At 42.4% G+C, this 18715-nt stretch overlaps 2 protein-coding genes across 2 annotated transcripts; one reads left to right on the top strand and one right to left on the bottom strand.

The window, feature by feature from the left end:
• Positions 1–297: 297 nt before the first annotated feature.
• Positions 298–1420, top strand: LOC109425968 (splicing factor 3A subunit 2). Its single transcript, XM_019701380.3, has 2 exons — positions 298–449; positions 576–1420. The coding sequence occupies exon 2, from the start codon at positions 596–598 to the stop codon at positions 1355–1357; it is 762 nt and encodes a 253-aa protein (XP_019556925.1). The 5' UTR covers positions 298–449; positions 576–595; the 3' UTR covers positions 1358–1420.
• A 248-nt stretch (positions 1421–1668) lies between these two features.
• Positions 1669–18244, bottom strand: LOC109425969 (uncharacterized). Its single transcript, XM_019701381.3, has 4 exons — positions 18011–18244; positions 16626–17939; positions 15432–16556; positions 1669–3036 (listed from the first exon to the last, which is right to left on the bottom strand). The coding sequence occupies exons 1-4, from the start codon at positions 18158–18160 to the stop codon at positions 1771–1773; spliced, it is 3855 nt and encodes a 1284-aa protein (XP_019556926.3). The 5' UTR covers positions 18161–18244; the 3' UTR covers positions 1669–1770.
• Positions 18245–18715: the final 471 nt, after the last annotated feature.

Raw genomic sequence — 18715 nt, 5'->3', positions numbered from 1 at the left:
GCCCAAGGCACACTGTGTAGAGTGACTACCCCTTGTATAATGGTGAATATTTTTCGAAAAAATGGTGTTGTAACAATAAAATTTATTGTATTTTTATGATATTTTTTATCAGGGTTAGTTGAATAAAGCAACCCAACAAACACGCATTGTGAATGTGATTTCGTGTGTGGCTCACAACATCAAACAAAAGCTGCGTTTGTTGATTACACGCTCGTTTCAATTTGCACGAATATGAGTATAAGGCAGTTAGATGTTGGCTACGATAAATTTCATTCATCCCAGGGGCCTGTTATTAACCGTGTAGTTTTGTGGCAACAGGCAACACTGTTGTCAACATTATTTTGACAGATTTGACGAAGCTCTTCCGCGTCGGTGAAAATATCGCGTTTCGCATTAGTGAAATTACATTTTCTTAGGAATAAGGTCTTTAATTGCTGTTATTTTCTAAGGTAAGTGCCAATTATGATCAATTGTTATCACTTTTACTTCATTGAATTAAATCTATCATGAATAAGTTGTAAAACTGTCCACACAAACAAATTCCAAAAGCTTCATCTCTTTGTTTACGTTTGCAGTCGTCGACGGTAGCCTCGGGATGGATTTCCAGAACCGCGCCGGTGGTAAAACCGGTGGAGGAGGCCAGGCCTCCTGGTCGGAAAGCAATCGTGACCGGCGGGAGCGGCTCCGTCAGCTCGCGTTGGAAACCATCGATCTGAACAAGGATCCTTATTTTATGAAGAACCATTTGGGTTCGTATGAGTGCAAACTCTGTTTAACGCTGCACAACAATGAGGGAAGCTACTTGGCTCACACCCAGGGTAAGAAGCATCAGGGAAATCTGGCCCGTCGTGCGGCCAAGGAAGCAAAGGAAGCTCCCTCCAGTATGCAACCGGAGAAACCTCGGATTGAACCGAAAAAGTTTGTGAAAATCGGTCGCCCTGGCTATCGGGTGACGAAACAGCGTGATTCGGACAACGGCCAGCAATCGCTGCTATTTCAGATTGACTACCCGGAAATCACCGACGGCATCATTCCGCGGCACCGTTTCATGTCGGCTTACGAGCAGAAGATCGAACCGCCGGACCGCAAGTGGCAGTACCTGCTGTTTGCCGCGGAACCCTACGAAACGATCTCGTTCAAAGTGCCCTCCCGGGAGGTGGAGAAAACCGAGGGCAAATTTTGGACGCACTGGAACAAGGACACCAAGCAGTTCTTCCTGCAGTTCTCGTTCAAGCTGGAACCGAAAATTATTCCTCCGCCGCCGCCGAATATGCGCGTTCCGCATCCCGGCCGGCCGATGTTCAATCCGGTTCCGCCGCCGCCGATGGGAATGGTTCCGGTTCCGCCACACATGTAAGTTAAGGAAGCATTTACATTTTTTTAGATTTGGAATATACATATGTGTATTTGGCAAACGCAATTTTATGATTTGGATTGGTTAGTGGTAAATCACGTACTATTTTGGATCGGTCGTTCTGAATTGTCTTAAGGTTTCTTAGAATTGTCCTGGTTCCATACTTTTTTGTCAATGGTTTCCTTAAGAACCCGGAATTTTAGGAAACGTCATTCAGAAAAGCGAGGACTCGCATCTAATTCGGCATTCGCAATCAGGTCGCTAGGATTTTCTTCGTCCTATTCCTTTTAAAACAACAAATGAGTAGGTTTAAATTTCTTGTTAAAATCAAACGTATTTATTATTCAGATAGTGTAAGTTTAAATATAAATATTTAGATAAATGTAATTGCCTAATGAGCACGAGGTAATGATAAATCACACTGCATCCAAAGCCATTTCCGCAGGCCCCACATGTTTTTGCACTTCACTCCGGAACATGACGATTGCCATCGTTGGTTGATGCGTGTGAGTTCCAACCGCTTGAATGAAATCGAAGTTGTCGTACACGCTCAGCTGGGCATTGCAAAGCTTATTGGCGCAATTCCAAACACTAGGGTTGCGCTCGATGTAGATTTGGTTCTGGAATACCAGATGGCGCACTTGTGATTTGCCGTAGGATTTCATAACGGCGTAGCGGTCTTTCAGTTTCATAGTCGGGTCGAATCGCGCTTCGCCGCTGGCTTCAATTGGCCCTTCGTGATCGTGGGATTCCATTTCTTTGAATGTTCCTTCCGCGTTCTGGTAGAGATGGGCTTTGCACTCCCTCGTTCGGAAGCATCTCCATTTGGAAACATTCAATCGACGAATGTAAAGGGGTTTGTTGTACCGGTGCTGATCCCAGATGACCTCTTCTATGAAGAAGAAATTGGATGGTCCGGCGACATTCGATGACTCGGATTCAGGGTTTTCATCTGTTGGTACAAGGATGTCGTAACGTTCGTGCGTGTGCGATCCGTCGAACTGGATATAAGTGTAGGAAGCGTTGACTGTGGCCTTGACGGAACAATAGTCGCATTGCCAGACCACTTCGGCGTTTGGCGATCTAGTATGAAAGTTATATCGGAAGCCATCACAAACCAAGTTGATAGGAATTCCTCTTTGCGCATCATTGAGCACGATGTACTGGTAACATTGGCCATCATAGTCGCAAATACTTCCTCCGCTCTCGTACGCCTTGGTATGAGTATGACCGTCCTTAATACGTCCGATATGATCGTTTCCGATGATGACTCGTCCCGGACATCGAATTTTGTTGCAATCTAACCTAATTCGTCCATCCGAGAGTGCAGTTGCGCGATTGTACGTGTAACCATCGTGGTAATGCACAACAGGTTCTGGCTGTGGAGTTTGATTGGGGTTTGACACTGGTTGTAGCAAAGCGTTGATAATTTCTTGCAATTTTGGACTGCTGTTGTCTGGCGACGATGAGGAAGGTTCTTCTTTTATATTAACCTGATAAAAAGAGTCCACGTCCATTGCATATTCATTGGGGTCTTCTTCCGGGCGATCAGAACTTTCTGTCGATGGAGCGTCAATTGTCACATTTAGCAAACTCAAAGGGTCAACATCGGCTGCTGCGCTACTGCTGGATTCCTCTCTTGGTCGTTTCTTGGATGTTCCAGTTGCAGGACCATAACATTCCTGGTGATGAAGAGAAAGTTTATCATAATTTGAATCATAAAAATGTAGCAATGCAGGCTAAAGTTTTTGGGCATCTATCGCACAAGATAGGATGTCTGATTTCCATTCCCGGTGAGGATCACGTGCTTGAACCCTCCAATACCCAACCTCGCCTTAAACATTCCTATTGCATCACATTGGCTTCCTTGGCAATAGAGTATCTTGCTATTTGGTATGTTGTTTCATACGGAGAGGCATATTAGCCAGATGGAACAATGCGTTCTAAGTATAAGAAAAAAAGGTCAAACTGATGGATCTGAAACTCGGATTTTTCATATGTAGTATCACAAAATCGCCAGGAATTGGGATTTGCTATACCCTCACATCCTGTGCATATTGAAAAATATTATAAAACTTCCTCATCCGAAAAAATAAACCCACCATTTGGCAAACGAGGTTCGTTCTCTTAAAACACAACATAAATACGTACTTCACTCAAACTAGAGACATCTGTATAAAGGGTTTTCCAGCCAACTTGAAAGTCTCCGGTTAAGCCGAACGAAGTCTGCTACAACTCTTTCTAAATCGTTTCCTAAGCTTGGTCAGATCAGAGCTCCAGCAAGGGTTTCTAGTACACTTCACAGACCGCAGTGGTCAAACTTTTTCAAAAGCTTAGCATCAACGGCATTATCCAAATCTCTTAAGGTGAAGGCCACAACACAAACGTGCATTTTCCAAGCAACGCATTTTTCCACACTTCTTCACAGGTTCACCAACTGCATTGGAACTCCAAGTTCTTTCAGAAGAATTCTTAACCAAATGGCTTCGCAAGCAACTTGGCTCAGCTTCGGTGGACGATAATGCTACTTGCTTCCTAGATGTTCATGACACGGTTGCATCAAAAATCTGGAACACAAACCTGGATATTGAACGTCTGTCGTCACAATCATTATCATAGGCATTACTATTAGGGCACCTGCATGGCAACTACGACAATACATTATGCAGAGATTTCTCGTTCCCGTCAAATAACGCAATCTAGGGTATATCAGTTGGTGCCGATTGAAATTTACTGAACAGGTTTACCGCTGCACTTATGTCCGGTCTAGAAAATAACGCCAGATATGATGAACAGCCAACCAATTTTCGCTACAGATGTTTCGTGATTGGTTCATTTGCACGCTTCTCCAGTTTTGGTTGGGGCTCTAGTTGTGTTTTATCCTGTATGGCAATTCGTCATTCCAAAAAGGTTCAGAAGTGTATAAATATACCGTGAATGAATTATCTTCAATTTTCAATCCAATGAATTGTTTCAGTTTGCCCATATCGCTCATTTAAAATTTCTTGGACAGCTTTCGTTTGATGCAGTCAATTTCTTCCAGATTATTTGAAATCAGCCAGGATGTCATCAACGTACAGTTAGAGGTAAACGCTAACTTCTCCAATTTTTCGAAAATATAGGCGGCTGTCATAGGCAGATCATTGAAAACACTGGCTCCGATTTAAATGATTGAATTTTCCTTCCAGCTTCTTTTAATAAATACCTACAGCGATTTCCTCAACATGCAAACCATATTAGGTCCTCCTTCTTCAAAACCTTCGGGCTGTTTCAAATAATATATTTATTCCTTTAATGTCCCATTCAAGAATGCTGTCTTGACATCCATTTAATGAATTGCACATTGCTTTTCATTTGCTACATCAAACAGGATTTGGATCGTAGAAATTCGTGCAACAGGCATAGGTTTCATTGTATTCAAAATTCTTTTTCTGTAAAAATCCTTTTGCTACTAAGCGGGCCTATTAGCGTACAACATTTCTATTTTCGTCACGTTTTAGTTTGAATATCTATTTACAGCCAACAACGTTTTTGTTTTCGGGTTTTGCTTCCAGAGTCCAAGTTCCAGTTTTCTTCAAATGACAATAATTCCGATTCAATAGTAGCTCCTTTCCAAAATCTTCAGTCGATTCTTTTCTTTAGCTCATCGATGTTATTGGGGATCTCGTCTACAAATGTTTCACCACTGAGCATACGCCGACGTTGATTCTGCATTGTGCGTCATACGATATTTATTGCACCAGTTCGACACTTTTATCACTCGCTTCTTCGTTGGATGCTTACTGAAAGTTTCATCGACTGGACGAGCTCGTTTTTTACTTGGCCCTTCCTCAACGTCAAGAATTTTACTAGCATCAGCCGCTTCAGATTGCGCTGCCGTGTGCAGCATAGTTGTCCCATGTTATATGGGAATAATGATAATAGTCATGGGATAACTATGCTGCACACGGCAGTGCGCTTCTTACAGACAATTCTGTGGCTTGATAACAATTCGCTCCTCGGTATCCAGTTCATCACTTAACTCAACCGAGTTAGTAGCAGGAAATACTTTTGACTTTTCTTTCCTTCTTTCATCAAATATAACGTTACGAGAAACGTACAACTTCTTCTTCCGAAGATCCTAGATTCTGTATCTGCTTGTGGCGTACCGTACCCAACCATGATGTTCTTCTCTGACTTTAAGCCGAACTTTCCTCATCGACAATGATCTAAACACTCGCAGATTGTCTATGTTCGGCTTTCTCGAGTACCACATGTCATAGGGTGTTTTCACAACTTCCAAAGCACTAGTCGCATTACGGTTACTCAAGTGAGGCACAGGCTCTTTGGTAGACCAACATCTCAGATCATCGAACGTGCCTTGCCCAACGGAGTCATTGTTCATGCGTTCGGGTACGCCATTTAATTCCGAAGTGTAGGGGACTGTTGCTTCGATGAGGATTCCTTCTAATCGACACAGTCTCTTGAACATTTTGCTTGAGTATTCTCCCCCATTATCACAACAAATGCGTGTAATCTCCCGTCAAAAATATGATGCTATCTTTGTTATGCTTTAAAAGAAAACATGTATTTCATCTTTCGATACCATCGGATAGACTAAGGTGAAGTGGGTGTAATCATCTATAAACAAAAGCAACGTTTTCGGTAGCGTTAGCAACATCAACGTGATCGCATCGTCCTCTTCTATGTTTGCTTCTGTCGCCTTCAATACCCGAAGAAGCTTGTCGAATTCCAGAAGATGGTTCTGCATGCTAACTCCACTTTTCAGCTTCATCATTCCAAGTCTTCTACAATTAAAGAATTGATTTGTCAATCCTCGTCGTTGAAAGGTGTTCCGCAGACTTCCCCAGCAGTTTCTTGGAAGTTTATCTTCCCATCTCGAACTCCAAATGTATATCAGCCATACAATAAATAATCAGGCTCTTACACTAACGATCGTCCTTCCTGCTCTGCTCGATTTTGCTCTTCTTCTCTGCTTTCACTTCAAAAGTGCCTACATCAACTTGAGCGAAGTACTCTTCTTCTTCGATGGTCCGTTCGATGCATTTCATAAGGCTTTTTTCTTCCAGATACAGGTCAAGATAAACTCATTAGCCGTAATGGTGACAGTCAAAGATCCAACGCTTTTCGTTTTTCATCTTTCTTCTTTTAACGGAAAGGCAGTGGTTCTCAACTATGACTTCAATTCTACCAGATTTCTCGGGGATGCATGATGCATTTACCGAAAAACGTTCTTTCTTTCTAAAGACAAAACTACGCTCTCAAAGTTGTTCGGAGGTTTCAGTAGTGAAACCACATAGACAGAATTTCTGATCGATTTTCTATCGAGCCTCAATAGAAAATGTCGAGAGTGGTCGATTAACAGTTCTTTGTACATGCTTAATTCCTGAATTTGGTAATTTTCAGTAGTGTGTTCGTGTTTCCACGCTTGGGGCGATGAACCTCTTTGAGCGAAGTATGAAATTTCCCGCAGGTGATCAATCGTCTCACCCGAGGGGGGCGACACATCTAAATCTTCCAAAAGATGTCAACGAAGATGCATCTACTTTTTTTAGATCAGTGTGCTACTTGCAGATTTGACTATTTGTTTCGCGCTGCATTCACTTTCCATCCTGCCGAGCGCTGCTTTGAGATAGCCGGAGATGTGAATGGATGGGATGCGATGGCGAAAGCCAGTCTAGGACATAAGGTGAAAAGGGTTTAATTTATTTTTACAAACGAAAACGTTTTTGTTTATAAAATATCTTTCGACTTTATCCACGCAAATTTAATCCAGTAACACAGGCAATAAGTGAATATCAATGCATCTATTCACATTTTAGTTGTGCTAATTTGCATAACTATATCAAAACAGCCATTAAAAACATGAGTGTTAACTGGTACAACAAAAAACGTTAGGCTCTTCTCACATATTTAGTGTGCTGCAAAATCAAATGTCAATAATCAACAAGGAGAAATCCTCCAGAAATTTCTTCCGGGAAATTCTCAAGCGGCTCGGGCTCGACCAGTAAATTCTCTTGATTCTCGTATATCTTCTGGAAAATTTTACAGTGATACCTTCTGGAGTACCATCCAGCAATACTCGTTTTTTCGGAAAAACCCAACATTTTGTTTCTGGGTGATTCTGCAGCAATTCGTTCCCGAGAAGCCTCCACCAGGTCCATCACGCCGGAGAATCCTTCAGCTTTAATTTCCAAAAAAAACTTAGGTTTATCCTACCAATAATTCTCCAGAAACCCTTTATGGAAACTCTGTACCTGTTCATTCCTTCCAGAAAAGCCATTACAAATGTTCTAACTAAATGCTAATTCTTCACAAACAAATCTATCCTCCAGCAGTTTCTTTTCGGAAATCCTTTTGCGAGAACGCCTAAGCTAATTCGTCGGAGAAATCCTCCAGAAAATTCGCCAACAATAACCTCCTTGTAAGCACCAGTCATCCATCAACTACATTGAGAGATTCAATCTGCCATTTCCTCCAGCAATTCCCTCTATAATCAATCATGAACCGGAAAAATTCTTCCTTGGACTCCCGGAGGACTTTCGAAGGAATTCACGAAAAAAATAACGGACCACCTACCGAAGTGGTTCCTGAAGAAACTGATAAAGCAATCTCACCCGAAATATCGAAATGAATTTCTTGATACTTCTCTCCGGTGGACGGAATCCTCCAACAGAATTCCTCAGGATTCCTGAAAGAAACTCCGAAAATATGTAGTTCCTGGCCTTATCACTGGCAAGATTCTTTGGAAAAAATCTATAAGTAGCCTTTGGGGCAATTTACTATGGGAAGATTCAAATATTACGTCCATTACTTTTTGGGATTTCTAGACCCCCCCTCCCCCCTCTGTCACACTATTTTCCTATACCTAATACACGTACTGTCACACTTTTCTAGGACCCCCCCCTCCCCCAAATGTTGGACGTAATTTTTGAACGTTCCCTATGCTGTAGGGTTTAAAAAAACGATAGCAATGAGAAGGGGAACCCCGGTTGATTCCGAGGTACTAAAAGTTCTCGAGAGAGTTTTGACTTCTTTCATTTTGGCTGAAAACTCTGTTTCTTGCTAAGTTCTACCAGCATCTCAGCATGTTACACCCAAGCGGGACCGATTCCAGCAGCTGCGACTATATTATTCGATGTTGCTTTTTTTATTACATATCTGGTTCAGGTTCCGACGTGGCAATCGTGTCTATCCGCAAATCCTAGAAACTGCTCCTGCACTCCTGACCTCCGACACGGCCACTGGGTTGCTCCGGTTACTCCGCTGGTCTTAGGTCTCTGGTTACACCTCTTCCGGATAAGGCGACGGCTGGTGATGCTCCTTACTGCCTTCCTCCGACGACCAACCGCAGTTGCGCGGTCCTGTTTTGATTTCAGTTTGACAATCACATCTGGTTTGCCTTTACATCGATCGCATCAGATGTAAAGAGATGCGAGTAGTTTGTAAAAAAGATTTGAGATGGATTTTGGATGGAAGCAGATGGAAAGATAGAAACGGATAACGCACAGTGGATAAGATGTGTAAGATTTTAGGTAAAAATGTGAAGATCTGGATGTGTCGCCCCCCTCGGTCTCACCATCAATTTTTACAGAGGCTTCATTGTTAACTCGGCTCCGCAAAATTACCATGACTTTAGTCTTTCTTTTGTTCAGTTTCAACTGTTTGTATGTACTTTAACGGTTGACCGTTAAGGACAGACTTAAGGGAATCCCAAAATGGCCGACTTTGGGACCTACTCACGATTTCGAGGGCACAAATCTCTTCATAAACAAAACCAGCGCACCTTATCTTCTTATTTTAAGCATATTACAAGGTATAGTGTCCACCCTAATCTGAACTATATATCTATATGTTATCCAGTAACGCATCTGAAAAGAGACTGAGAGTCCATCAATAAAGAGCTAGCTCAGTCTAGCATGAGCCGTTGCATGAGACGGAGTCGGAACGTATCTAACGTATTTTACTTCCTTTCATAGAAAGAGTTTCTTCCCAAATTATTTATTTCACATAAATCTTTATCGGTCGAGTTTTGACGTAGGACTACGTCTCTCTTTTCTATACCGGGTGTCATTCTAAATTTTCAGAAATCAGCCGCGTTACGTTTAAAGTGGAGATTTTGAGCGTTAATAGCTCAGCCATTTCTTGTTGAATTTTCCAAATTTTGGCACCAATCGATTGCAAATCTTTACACCAATTATGTCCAATAATAATATTTGCTGTTTTTCAATAACAAACTATTGAAAAATTGGGAAAAGTGAACCCATGTTTATTCCAGCCAATCACGATCGAGCACATTTTGGAGCACATTTTGGATGCTCCCGTCGAATATAAAAGCTACTGCTTCTTCGCATCTTCCCTCATTTGCCTTTGTCGTCTCGAGGTGAACGCATCGAACGAGAGCTGCCCACTTTCTTCGTTTGCGTTTTCGCTCATTATTCTTTGACGGCCGTGTTGGCTCGGCGTCGGTGGTTGTCGGCAAGGGTGCTGTTGCACATTCGCCTTCTAACCGTCTAACGCGGCAGACGAAGGAAAGAATACGTTTCATCGATTGCTCGGCGGTGGTGGCAGAGGCAGCAAAATCCACAGAAAGATCAGCGACATACGAATTTGCGAGTTGCGTCGCTGTCCTCGGGGCTCGGTCCTTTCGCCGATTGATTGGCGGTGGCGCATTGATGATAGCATCAGGAACATCCAGGGCAACAAGCGGCGGGCCAATTTTCGACGGCGTTCAGCATTCAGCACGGAGGAATCCAACACGCATTGCGTGGCATGATAAATTCATGTCATTTTTTGTCTAAAATCTTTCAATATTCAATCGGTTCTTTTCAGGACCATAGAAAATTATTCATCAAGAGTTGTGAATCAGATAATTATTTCATTCCATCATGGATCGGTAAAAGTGTGGTGCAACCGAAAAGTGAAAGATTGAATGCTTGGTGGCCCCGCAAGAATGATGATGCCGGCCACTAATGGTTCCATCCGGAATTTATCAACCCTATCCGAACCATTTTTCGTGACACATGGATAAATTATAACGTTGTTCGAGTTAAAATGATATTAACCTTACAATATTTTGATTACTTTATTCGTTAAATGGAAATTTTCTCATTTCTCGGTTGATTAACCGTTTCAAGCGTCTGGTGCATGCGGGGCGGGTCATGCAAATAAAATATACTGAAAAGCCAGCCGAATGGGAGGAGCTTCATCTGCTAATCTAGGGCATAAAAGCTGCTCCCTCTGATTTCTTTCGTCATTTTCGTTGGATCAGTCAAGCAGGGTGGATGTCACCTCCACACCTGAGCACTACCCATCGGCGACTCTCGGCTATCGTGCTGATAGCGTCATGAATCTTATCCACGGCAGAAAGCGGCCTACCAATTTTCGGTGGCATCCTGCAGGATTAGCACGGAGAAAACCAACACGCATTGCGTGGCAAGGCGGTTTCATGCCATTTTCTTCCTGAAATCGTTACTTTATCAAACGGTCCTTATCAGGATCACCAAAAAATGATTCTTCAAGAGTTGTAAATCAGATAATTTTACTCCATCAATCGAGAAAAGTGTGGTTCACCCGAAAAATGAATGATTGAATTCCGGCCACTAATGGTTCCACACAGAATTCAGCAACGCATTACCCTATCAGAACTATTTTCCGTAAAACATTGTTTAACTCTAACAATTTTCGAATTAAAATGATCTAAATCATCCAATATTTTGTTTACTTTAACGCTTAATGAAATTTTTTTCCATTTCTGGGTTGATTAATCGTTTGAAGCGTCTGAAGCAGGCGGGGCGGGCCATGCAAATGAAATATTCTGGAAAGCCAGCCGAATGGGAGGAGCTGCATCTGCTAATCTAGGGGTATAAAAGCTGTTCCCTCTGATTTCTTTCTGGATTCCGCCAGACTGAAAAAATGTCGAATGTCGGGTTAAAGTCGGGTCAATTTTTATCGAATGTTGGGCCACTGTTGGACCAACATCGATCAACTATTGGGTCTATGTTAGGTTTGGTGGCTAAAATCAAAATAGGTGAATGATAGGTTGATGTCGGGTTTGACGTCATCAACTATGGTAAAAGCTTTAAACCTACAACACCACAAATTTATGCTTCCTAGCTGGGGCTCAATTGAATGATGTGCCTTGACTGAGGCTGGAGCTGAAAATTAGTAAAAGCTCGAGATCAGTCTTACCCAACCAATCACAATCAAGCATAGTTCTGTGAGGCGACACGACGAAACTTATATAAGTGGTGCACACACTCATTTCGATCATTTCATCGGCACACACAGCAGCGGACGGACAGCACCGAGCAGCAGCAAGATCCCAAAAAAGATCCGCTTCAACGGATGAGCAAGCGGGTGGCACCGCCCTCTGTCCAATGAAGCCTCGATTCTTTTCGGATCCATCGGCAGTGGAGGCAGCAGCGGAAGCAGCATCCAAAGAAAAATCCGCCTCGGCAAACGAAAATTTGATTGGCGTCACTTTTCGTTTGCCGGGGCCCCGATTCTTTCATGGATTGCCGGCGGCAGCAGCAGCGAGATCCCAAAAAAGATCCGCTTCAACGGATGAGCAAGCGGGTGGCACCGCCCTCTGTCCAATGAAGCCTCGATTCTTTTCGGATCCATCGGCAGTGGAGGCAGTAGCGGAAGTAACATCCAAAGAAAAATCCGCCTCGGCAAACGAAAATTCGATTGGCGTCACTTTTTGTTTGCCGGGGCCCCGATTCTTTCATGGATTGTCGGTGGCAGCAGCAGCAAGATCCCAAAAAAGATCCGCTTCAACGGATGAGCAAGCGGGTGGCACCGCCCTCTGTCCAATGAAGCCTCGATTCTTTTCGGATCAATCGGTGGTGGCGGCATGGGTGGCAATGAATTATACCAAAATGGTTCTTTTAAGGGCCCCAAAGCTTCCGAAAGAGTTATTTGGAGCATTATTCAATTATTTCTAAAAATTCAACTAATTCTAATTTTTATAGTTTAGTTTATCGATAAAGTTTAATTTTTATACTAAATATACACCGCTGTATATTTGGTATTTGAAATTCCAAATTTACTGTCAATGTCATTCCAATCGAGTAGCAGGGTGGCCAGTGAATTTCAGGTTTTGATTTCCCGGTTTTCTCCCGGTTTTTTCCCGAAATTTTCAATTTTTTCCCGGTTTTACTTGTTTGTTTACTTGTGTTGAATAAAATAATCCCTATCGGTTCAGGAGCTGTTCCAGGATAAATTTCAGAACTAACATATGTTTGAATTTTCAATTAAACTCCTGGGTGAACTTCAAGAGATTCTTTTGGGTAAAATTCAGAACATAGGTTTCTGTAAAAACTATACATGTACATTTTTGCAACTGTAAAGTACTTTCACATTTCTTCTCATTTTTAGTTTGAACGTCAAAACATCACTTCCACTAGAATTGATACAGTATGCCTTATACTTGTGTTAAAATTTTGAAGATGTTTCATATCAAGTTAATTTAAACAACATGTTCAGATTCAGAAATTTTTGGCACACAGGCTTCTTTGAAAAATATTCAAACTTTTGATGGAAAGCAATTATATTACAGAAATTCTTGCATGAATCGCCCAAGAAACCGTTTTTCTTCGCAGTACGCAGTTGCGAAGGAATGACAATTCAAATGGCTGTCACTGTTGAATTTTTATTCCAGGAATTGGTTTAAAACTTTCTTGAGCGATTCCTTTTGGACACGAAACTGGCCTTATTGCTGAATTCCTTTGAGCAATCGTTAATTCCTTTTAACAATTTTACATTTTTTTTCAGAAAGCCTATAGCCTTTATTGTTTTGTGTTCGTCTCTCATGTTCCTTATAATAACATTATTTGTTTTAGTAACACTTGCCAAAAAAAACTGCTTAGAATTACGTTTGGCCAAGTAAAAATACTGATTCTAGGTTTCAGTTTAGTTGTATATAACTGTTGTTAAAATTTAGCCAACGACAACGTCCTATTTACTCCATTTAGTCTGTCTTTCATCAATTTCTTGTTGCTTTTGTTAAAATACATTTCCCACAATTTCAATTTGATGTGGCTAAGTGAAAAGAAACATGTGAGTGCCCTTGTTAGTTTTTGTAGCATTATTGTATTTTGGTGACATCGATACAAGACTAATTCAAAGGAAGATTGCCCTGTACTAAAGTTTACTGAAACTTTTTACATTATTACGCAGGAATTATAAATTATTGTTTCTTCTTGATTTGCTGAAAACTAAGAATAAAAACAGTTATAACTTTTAAAATGACTTAACAGATCGACTTCAGCAACCGATATTATGATTTTAAAATTCTCGTATTAAGTCGTATTTTCAATAAAATATATCGAAATATTGCAACTTCTGTTAAACCAGCAACAAGCTTGGCATTACAGATTATTTTCATGGATGATAAAAAGTGTTTAATAATCAGAAATAATAGAGCAGTATGGAATTATTCCTGGAAATGCAAAATTTTCCCGGTGGCAATCTGAATTCCCGAATATTTCCCGGTTTTTTCCCGGTGATTCCGAATTCCCGGCTTTTCCCCGGTTCTCCCGGTTTTCCCGGTTCACTGGCCACCCTGGAGTAGGATACCTGTCAAATGCGCTTTAAGGTTGAAGGATTCGTCATTGACATAATCGTCATCATTGAAAGTTCGAAAGCAGTTTTCTCATTCTAAACTGAAATTTCTGCAGTGAAAATAAGTTCACTGTACTCCAATCTTCAGCCGCAATACAGTGAATACATTTTCACTGCGGAAATTTCAGCTTTGTACGAGAAAACTGCTTTCGAATTTTCAATGATGACGATTATTTCAATGACGAATCCTTCAACTTTAAAGGCATTGCTCGGCAGCATCATCGTCATGATACGGGAATCATCATTACCAGCAACAATCGCCAGATTTCGAGTCTTTAGCATATAGTGATTTTACTCTGGCCGTTATTTTTGCTGAATAGATACACGTTTACTTCATCTGTGAGCCCCAAATTCTTTATTATGCGTTAAAAATTAGTCCTACGTCAACATTGCGGTTATGTCTCAGACATTACACACTCCTAGTTTTTATTATAATTAGTTTATCGTATATAACACAAGGGAGCAAGAACAGAATAATGAAATTCACTGTTGTTTGAAGCTTGCTTGAGATTTGTGCGTCTGAAGTTTTGATGCACTGTTGAAGCGGGATTTCAAGACGTTTGTCTTTAATTCAGAGAACAAATCTTTTGCTGCAATTATTAACATAGCGAAATCGAAAAACTCGTCGCATGTTATTCAGGTTACATAATGGATAAAACGGATCCTAATACACTGCCCTCCCTGTGGTACGCCAAGGCTGTTAACCACGGTTGTGCTAATTTTCTCCGAATGCCGGTTCCGCGAATGCCGTTTCTCCGAATGGCACTTTTCCTCGAATGACCCATTTCCCCGAATCGCGTATAATCACCCTTCTTTATTTTATAGGCGGTGCTTTCAAGTTCTAGTGCTCCTCAGACCTGCTGAAACACTTCTGAATGAATAATGGTAATATGCCTCCTTCTTTCCATTGTTGCTCGTTCTTTCTAGAACCAAATTGACCCTAACAACTTGTCAAATTGTGATCGGTTAACTTTTTGAGCAACCTAGTCAACAGGACCACGAACATTTTGTGGCAAGTGATCATTTAGAACAAGCATATATTCTTTTCGGGGAAACGGGTCATTCGGGAAACTGGCTTTCGAGGAAACGACATTCGAGAAAAAGTAGCACAATCGATAACCATAGGGCTCGAGATCGAATTCGATGATTAATCATTAGAAGCAGTCCGTTGAGTTCTGTCAGACAAATAGTCTTCAAACCATCTTTACTCAGAAACCGAATGTCGAAAGTGCTTCATGTTTTTTTTTCAAAAGCGTTTTTCGTTTCAAAAGCGCATTTCAAATAAAAAAACGGAACAATAGTATCTTTACGCTGGACGTTTTCATCCCATTTTGCTAGTAATAAGTTCAATGCGGTTTTACAGAAATGACCTTCTCGATATCCCCTGCTAACTTTTACAACTATTTTTTTTTCTAATGTGTGCTGCATATTGACGGGATGAAACTCTTACCTGCGAATCATAAGTTTTGTCCGTGCGGATGAACGTCAGCGTCCCATCGTGACTGTGTTCCATCTCTTCCACGACCCGCTCGAAATCTCCTTCGATCCGGACCACCGCTTGACACGGTCCCGGAAAGCAGCTCCAAATGTTCCGTTGTCGGTCCTTCAGCGCGTAACAGTAGGTATTGTAGTAGAGCGTGGCGATGGTCTTCTTGAGCGATATGACCACAAAGTACCATTCCTCGCGCTGGCGAGCCTCACTCCAGATCTTGCCCTGCATCATCACGTGCGGCTCGTGAGTGTGTACCGGGGTATTGAAATCACCGCGAGGTTCGACGATTTTTCCTCTAGCCGGACACCGTTGGATGGCACATCGCCACAGTTCGCCACCGGTCCAGGTAAAGCTGACCAGCGTGTAGCGGAAACCATCGATAAATAGCTGCGAGTGACGTCCCTTGGTAAAGATAGTGCCATCGGATAACTGTAAGGGGAAGTTCCGTTTGTAGATTTCCCATATAATGGGATCACCTTCAATCGGTTTAGAAGCGACTCGTATGAGAATCATCTTTTCGTCGTGATTTCTACATTCGCTGCTTTGTGTAAATTTAGTAAAATTTTCCGTGATCTTGATATTAGTTTCGCAGCGTTGGCAGGTTGCCACGTAGCACTGCTCTCCTAGCACCAAATCCCATAGAGTATTCCGGTAGACCAGGATAGTGTTGTGCTGCAGGTCCTTGAATATGGCGTACAATTCCTTTTCGCCGTTTTCATGTGTTATTTGGTCCACCTTGGTCACCTGCGGTGGATGCTGGTGCTCTTGGCTTTCGTTTTTGGCATAAATCAATCCTTGCGAAGTCATGTGAATGGACTTTTTGCATCGAATGCCCCAGCAGCACCAGTAGGTAGTGCCATCTGGGAAAAAGTTCCACAACGAATAGCGATAGCCATCGTAGATCATCCGGATGGAACCGTTTACGGTTTCCCTTAGCTTCCTCGTTTTAGGTGCATTTTCTGGAGTCATAAGCGGAGGCCCTAATTTCGGTTGAATCGATTTCGACGTAGACGGTCTCGGCTTATGTAAATCGTCGATCGTTATGGAATCTGGTAGGAACGGATTTTCGGTAGTTAGGAAAACCTGAAATTGAAAGTTCATAACAATCAACTTTCCTTTGTGTAGTTTTTAAAATAAATCCTTTATACTTACTGCTTTCTTCTTGATCGGCTTCACGACCACACTGAACCCGTCATGTTTGTGATGTCCTTTCTCCGCGAAGGATTGATAATCGCTTCCAACGTACAGTTTGACGTAGCATCCGCTAGTCGTACACACCCAATGGTTCGAATCCCTGCTCCCGTAGCAGTGCCCATTGAAGCACAGTTTCAGACACTTGGTGTTGGCTCTGACCACACTGAAGAAAAATCTGTTGAATATTCCGCACGGTAGCGGTTCGTGGTTGTGCTCTTCCGACGATACGTTTTCGTCCGAATCCATGAGCACGTTCACCTTACAGTTTATCATATCGCAGGCCCAACGACTGGTTCCATTCCAAGTGCAATCCATCAACCGGTACTGGAACCGATTGTGGAACAATTTAACCCGTCGATTCATGTCCCAATCCGTCCCAATCGGCAATCCACAAGGGTTAATTTGCACAAACAGATCCCAGGGATTCAATTCGTTCTCATCCGGATTATCGTCGTCTCTGTACAGGATGTAACTCTCTGGATGGTTATGCTGACCAAACTCTTGCACACTCTCGAAGTCTCCCTTAATTGTAATATAATTATGACATTTTCTTTTAGTGTCTTTGCAAACTGCCTTCCTGTAACCCTTCCTTGTTTCTCCTACGAGCCATTCGTAATTATTCCAGATCAATACAGTCTTCCCAGTACAGGAACTTATCGAATACCGGTCAAACAATCCGCTATCTTCCCTCTGGATCGTTCCCGTCCTATTCACAAACGGATAATGATTGTGAACCTTGGCCGTGTGCAGCGTAATTTTCCAATCGACCGTTGCCGTAAAACTCATCCGACATGCACTGTTCCGGCAAATCCACTGCATCACCCCGGTCAGTTTGATTGCCTTACAGTTCATCAGGAACCCATTGTGAATCAATCGGACCAGCAGTTTCGTTTCCGCTTTCCTGTAAATCCTCTTTCCAGTTTTGCTTTTACCTCCGGACTGACTTTCATCCTCATCTTCGGACTCCCCATGTTCCTCCTGGTTTTCCGATTCCGACTCACTGCCCTGCTCACAGTCCTGTTTTATGTTTTCACTAGTAAATTCCAATGGTATTAGTTCAACCGGCTCCTCACCAACGTCCTCGTCCGGAAGTTCCGTTTTGATATGAACCGTTTCTATCGCAATATCTGCTGGTTCGGAATTTCGCAACCGGATGCTCGTCTGGAAGGTGTATTCGTGCTTTTTGCACATCTCTTTGAAGTCGTAGAATTGTTCCACCAGTGCGAGGCACCTTTGGCAGACCAACGTCGCGGGTGAATCCTCCGGTAGGATCTGACGGAAATGGAAAAAATAGAGTGTCACCATCTCGGCCCAGCCACTAAACCAAACCAAAGCGTTCTTACCGACACATTCACGCAGTCGACTATCTTTTCTCCAAGATTGCGTTCGACCGGCGACGTCAGCAGGTTCTCCAGTTTGGAACCAGGTTCGAAGCACAGCCGGCAGTAGTTTTGAAAGTCTTGGAGGCCTAAACTATCCGAAAATTCTGCCATATTCACGGCTAACTTATTTTGGGATGGACGCGAAAAATCTAATTTTATTCGGGACTATCGATTTGTTTATGACATCGCTGGGGACCATGGTTCGTTTGTTTTGAGTGCGAGCAGGAAAGTTGTCGTTGTCACGACAGTTTTGAAATTGCACTGAACGGAATCGTCTCGTCGATTTTGCACCATTAAAGGAATGTTCATTTATTACGTTCATCGTTTTTGGGGACCAACCAAACCGTAATAAATGCATAATACGCAAAAATACACCTTTTCAGTTCGTGAAAGTGTCCTTTATTATGTCTCTCGAGAAAAATCAGAATATGACTTACTTACCTTACCGATCAGGCTAAGGCCGGAGTGGCCTCTGCTGTACATAGTAGTCGTCTCCATTCCACTCGGTCCATGGCTGTTTGTCTCCAGTTCCGCACTCTGCGTAGGGTCCACAGATCGTCCTCCACTTGGTCGACCCACCTAGCTCGCTGCGCTCCACGTCTTCTTGTACCGGTCGGATGACTCTCGAGAACCATTTTAGTCGGGTTGCTATCCGACATCCTGATG

Source organism: Aedes albopictus, chromosome 3, assembly GCF_035046485.1.
Source record: "Aedes albopictus strain Foshan chromosome 3, AalbF5, whole genome shotgun sequence".
Classification (NCBI taxonomy): Eukaryota; Metazoa; Arthropoda; class Insecta; order Diptera; family Culicidae; genus Aedes; species Aedes albopictus.
Note: the sequence above shows the minus strand (reverse complement) of the source record. Positions and strands in the feature narration are given on the sequence as shown.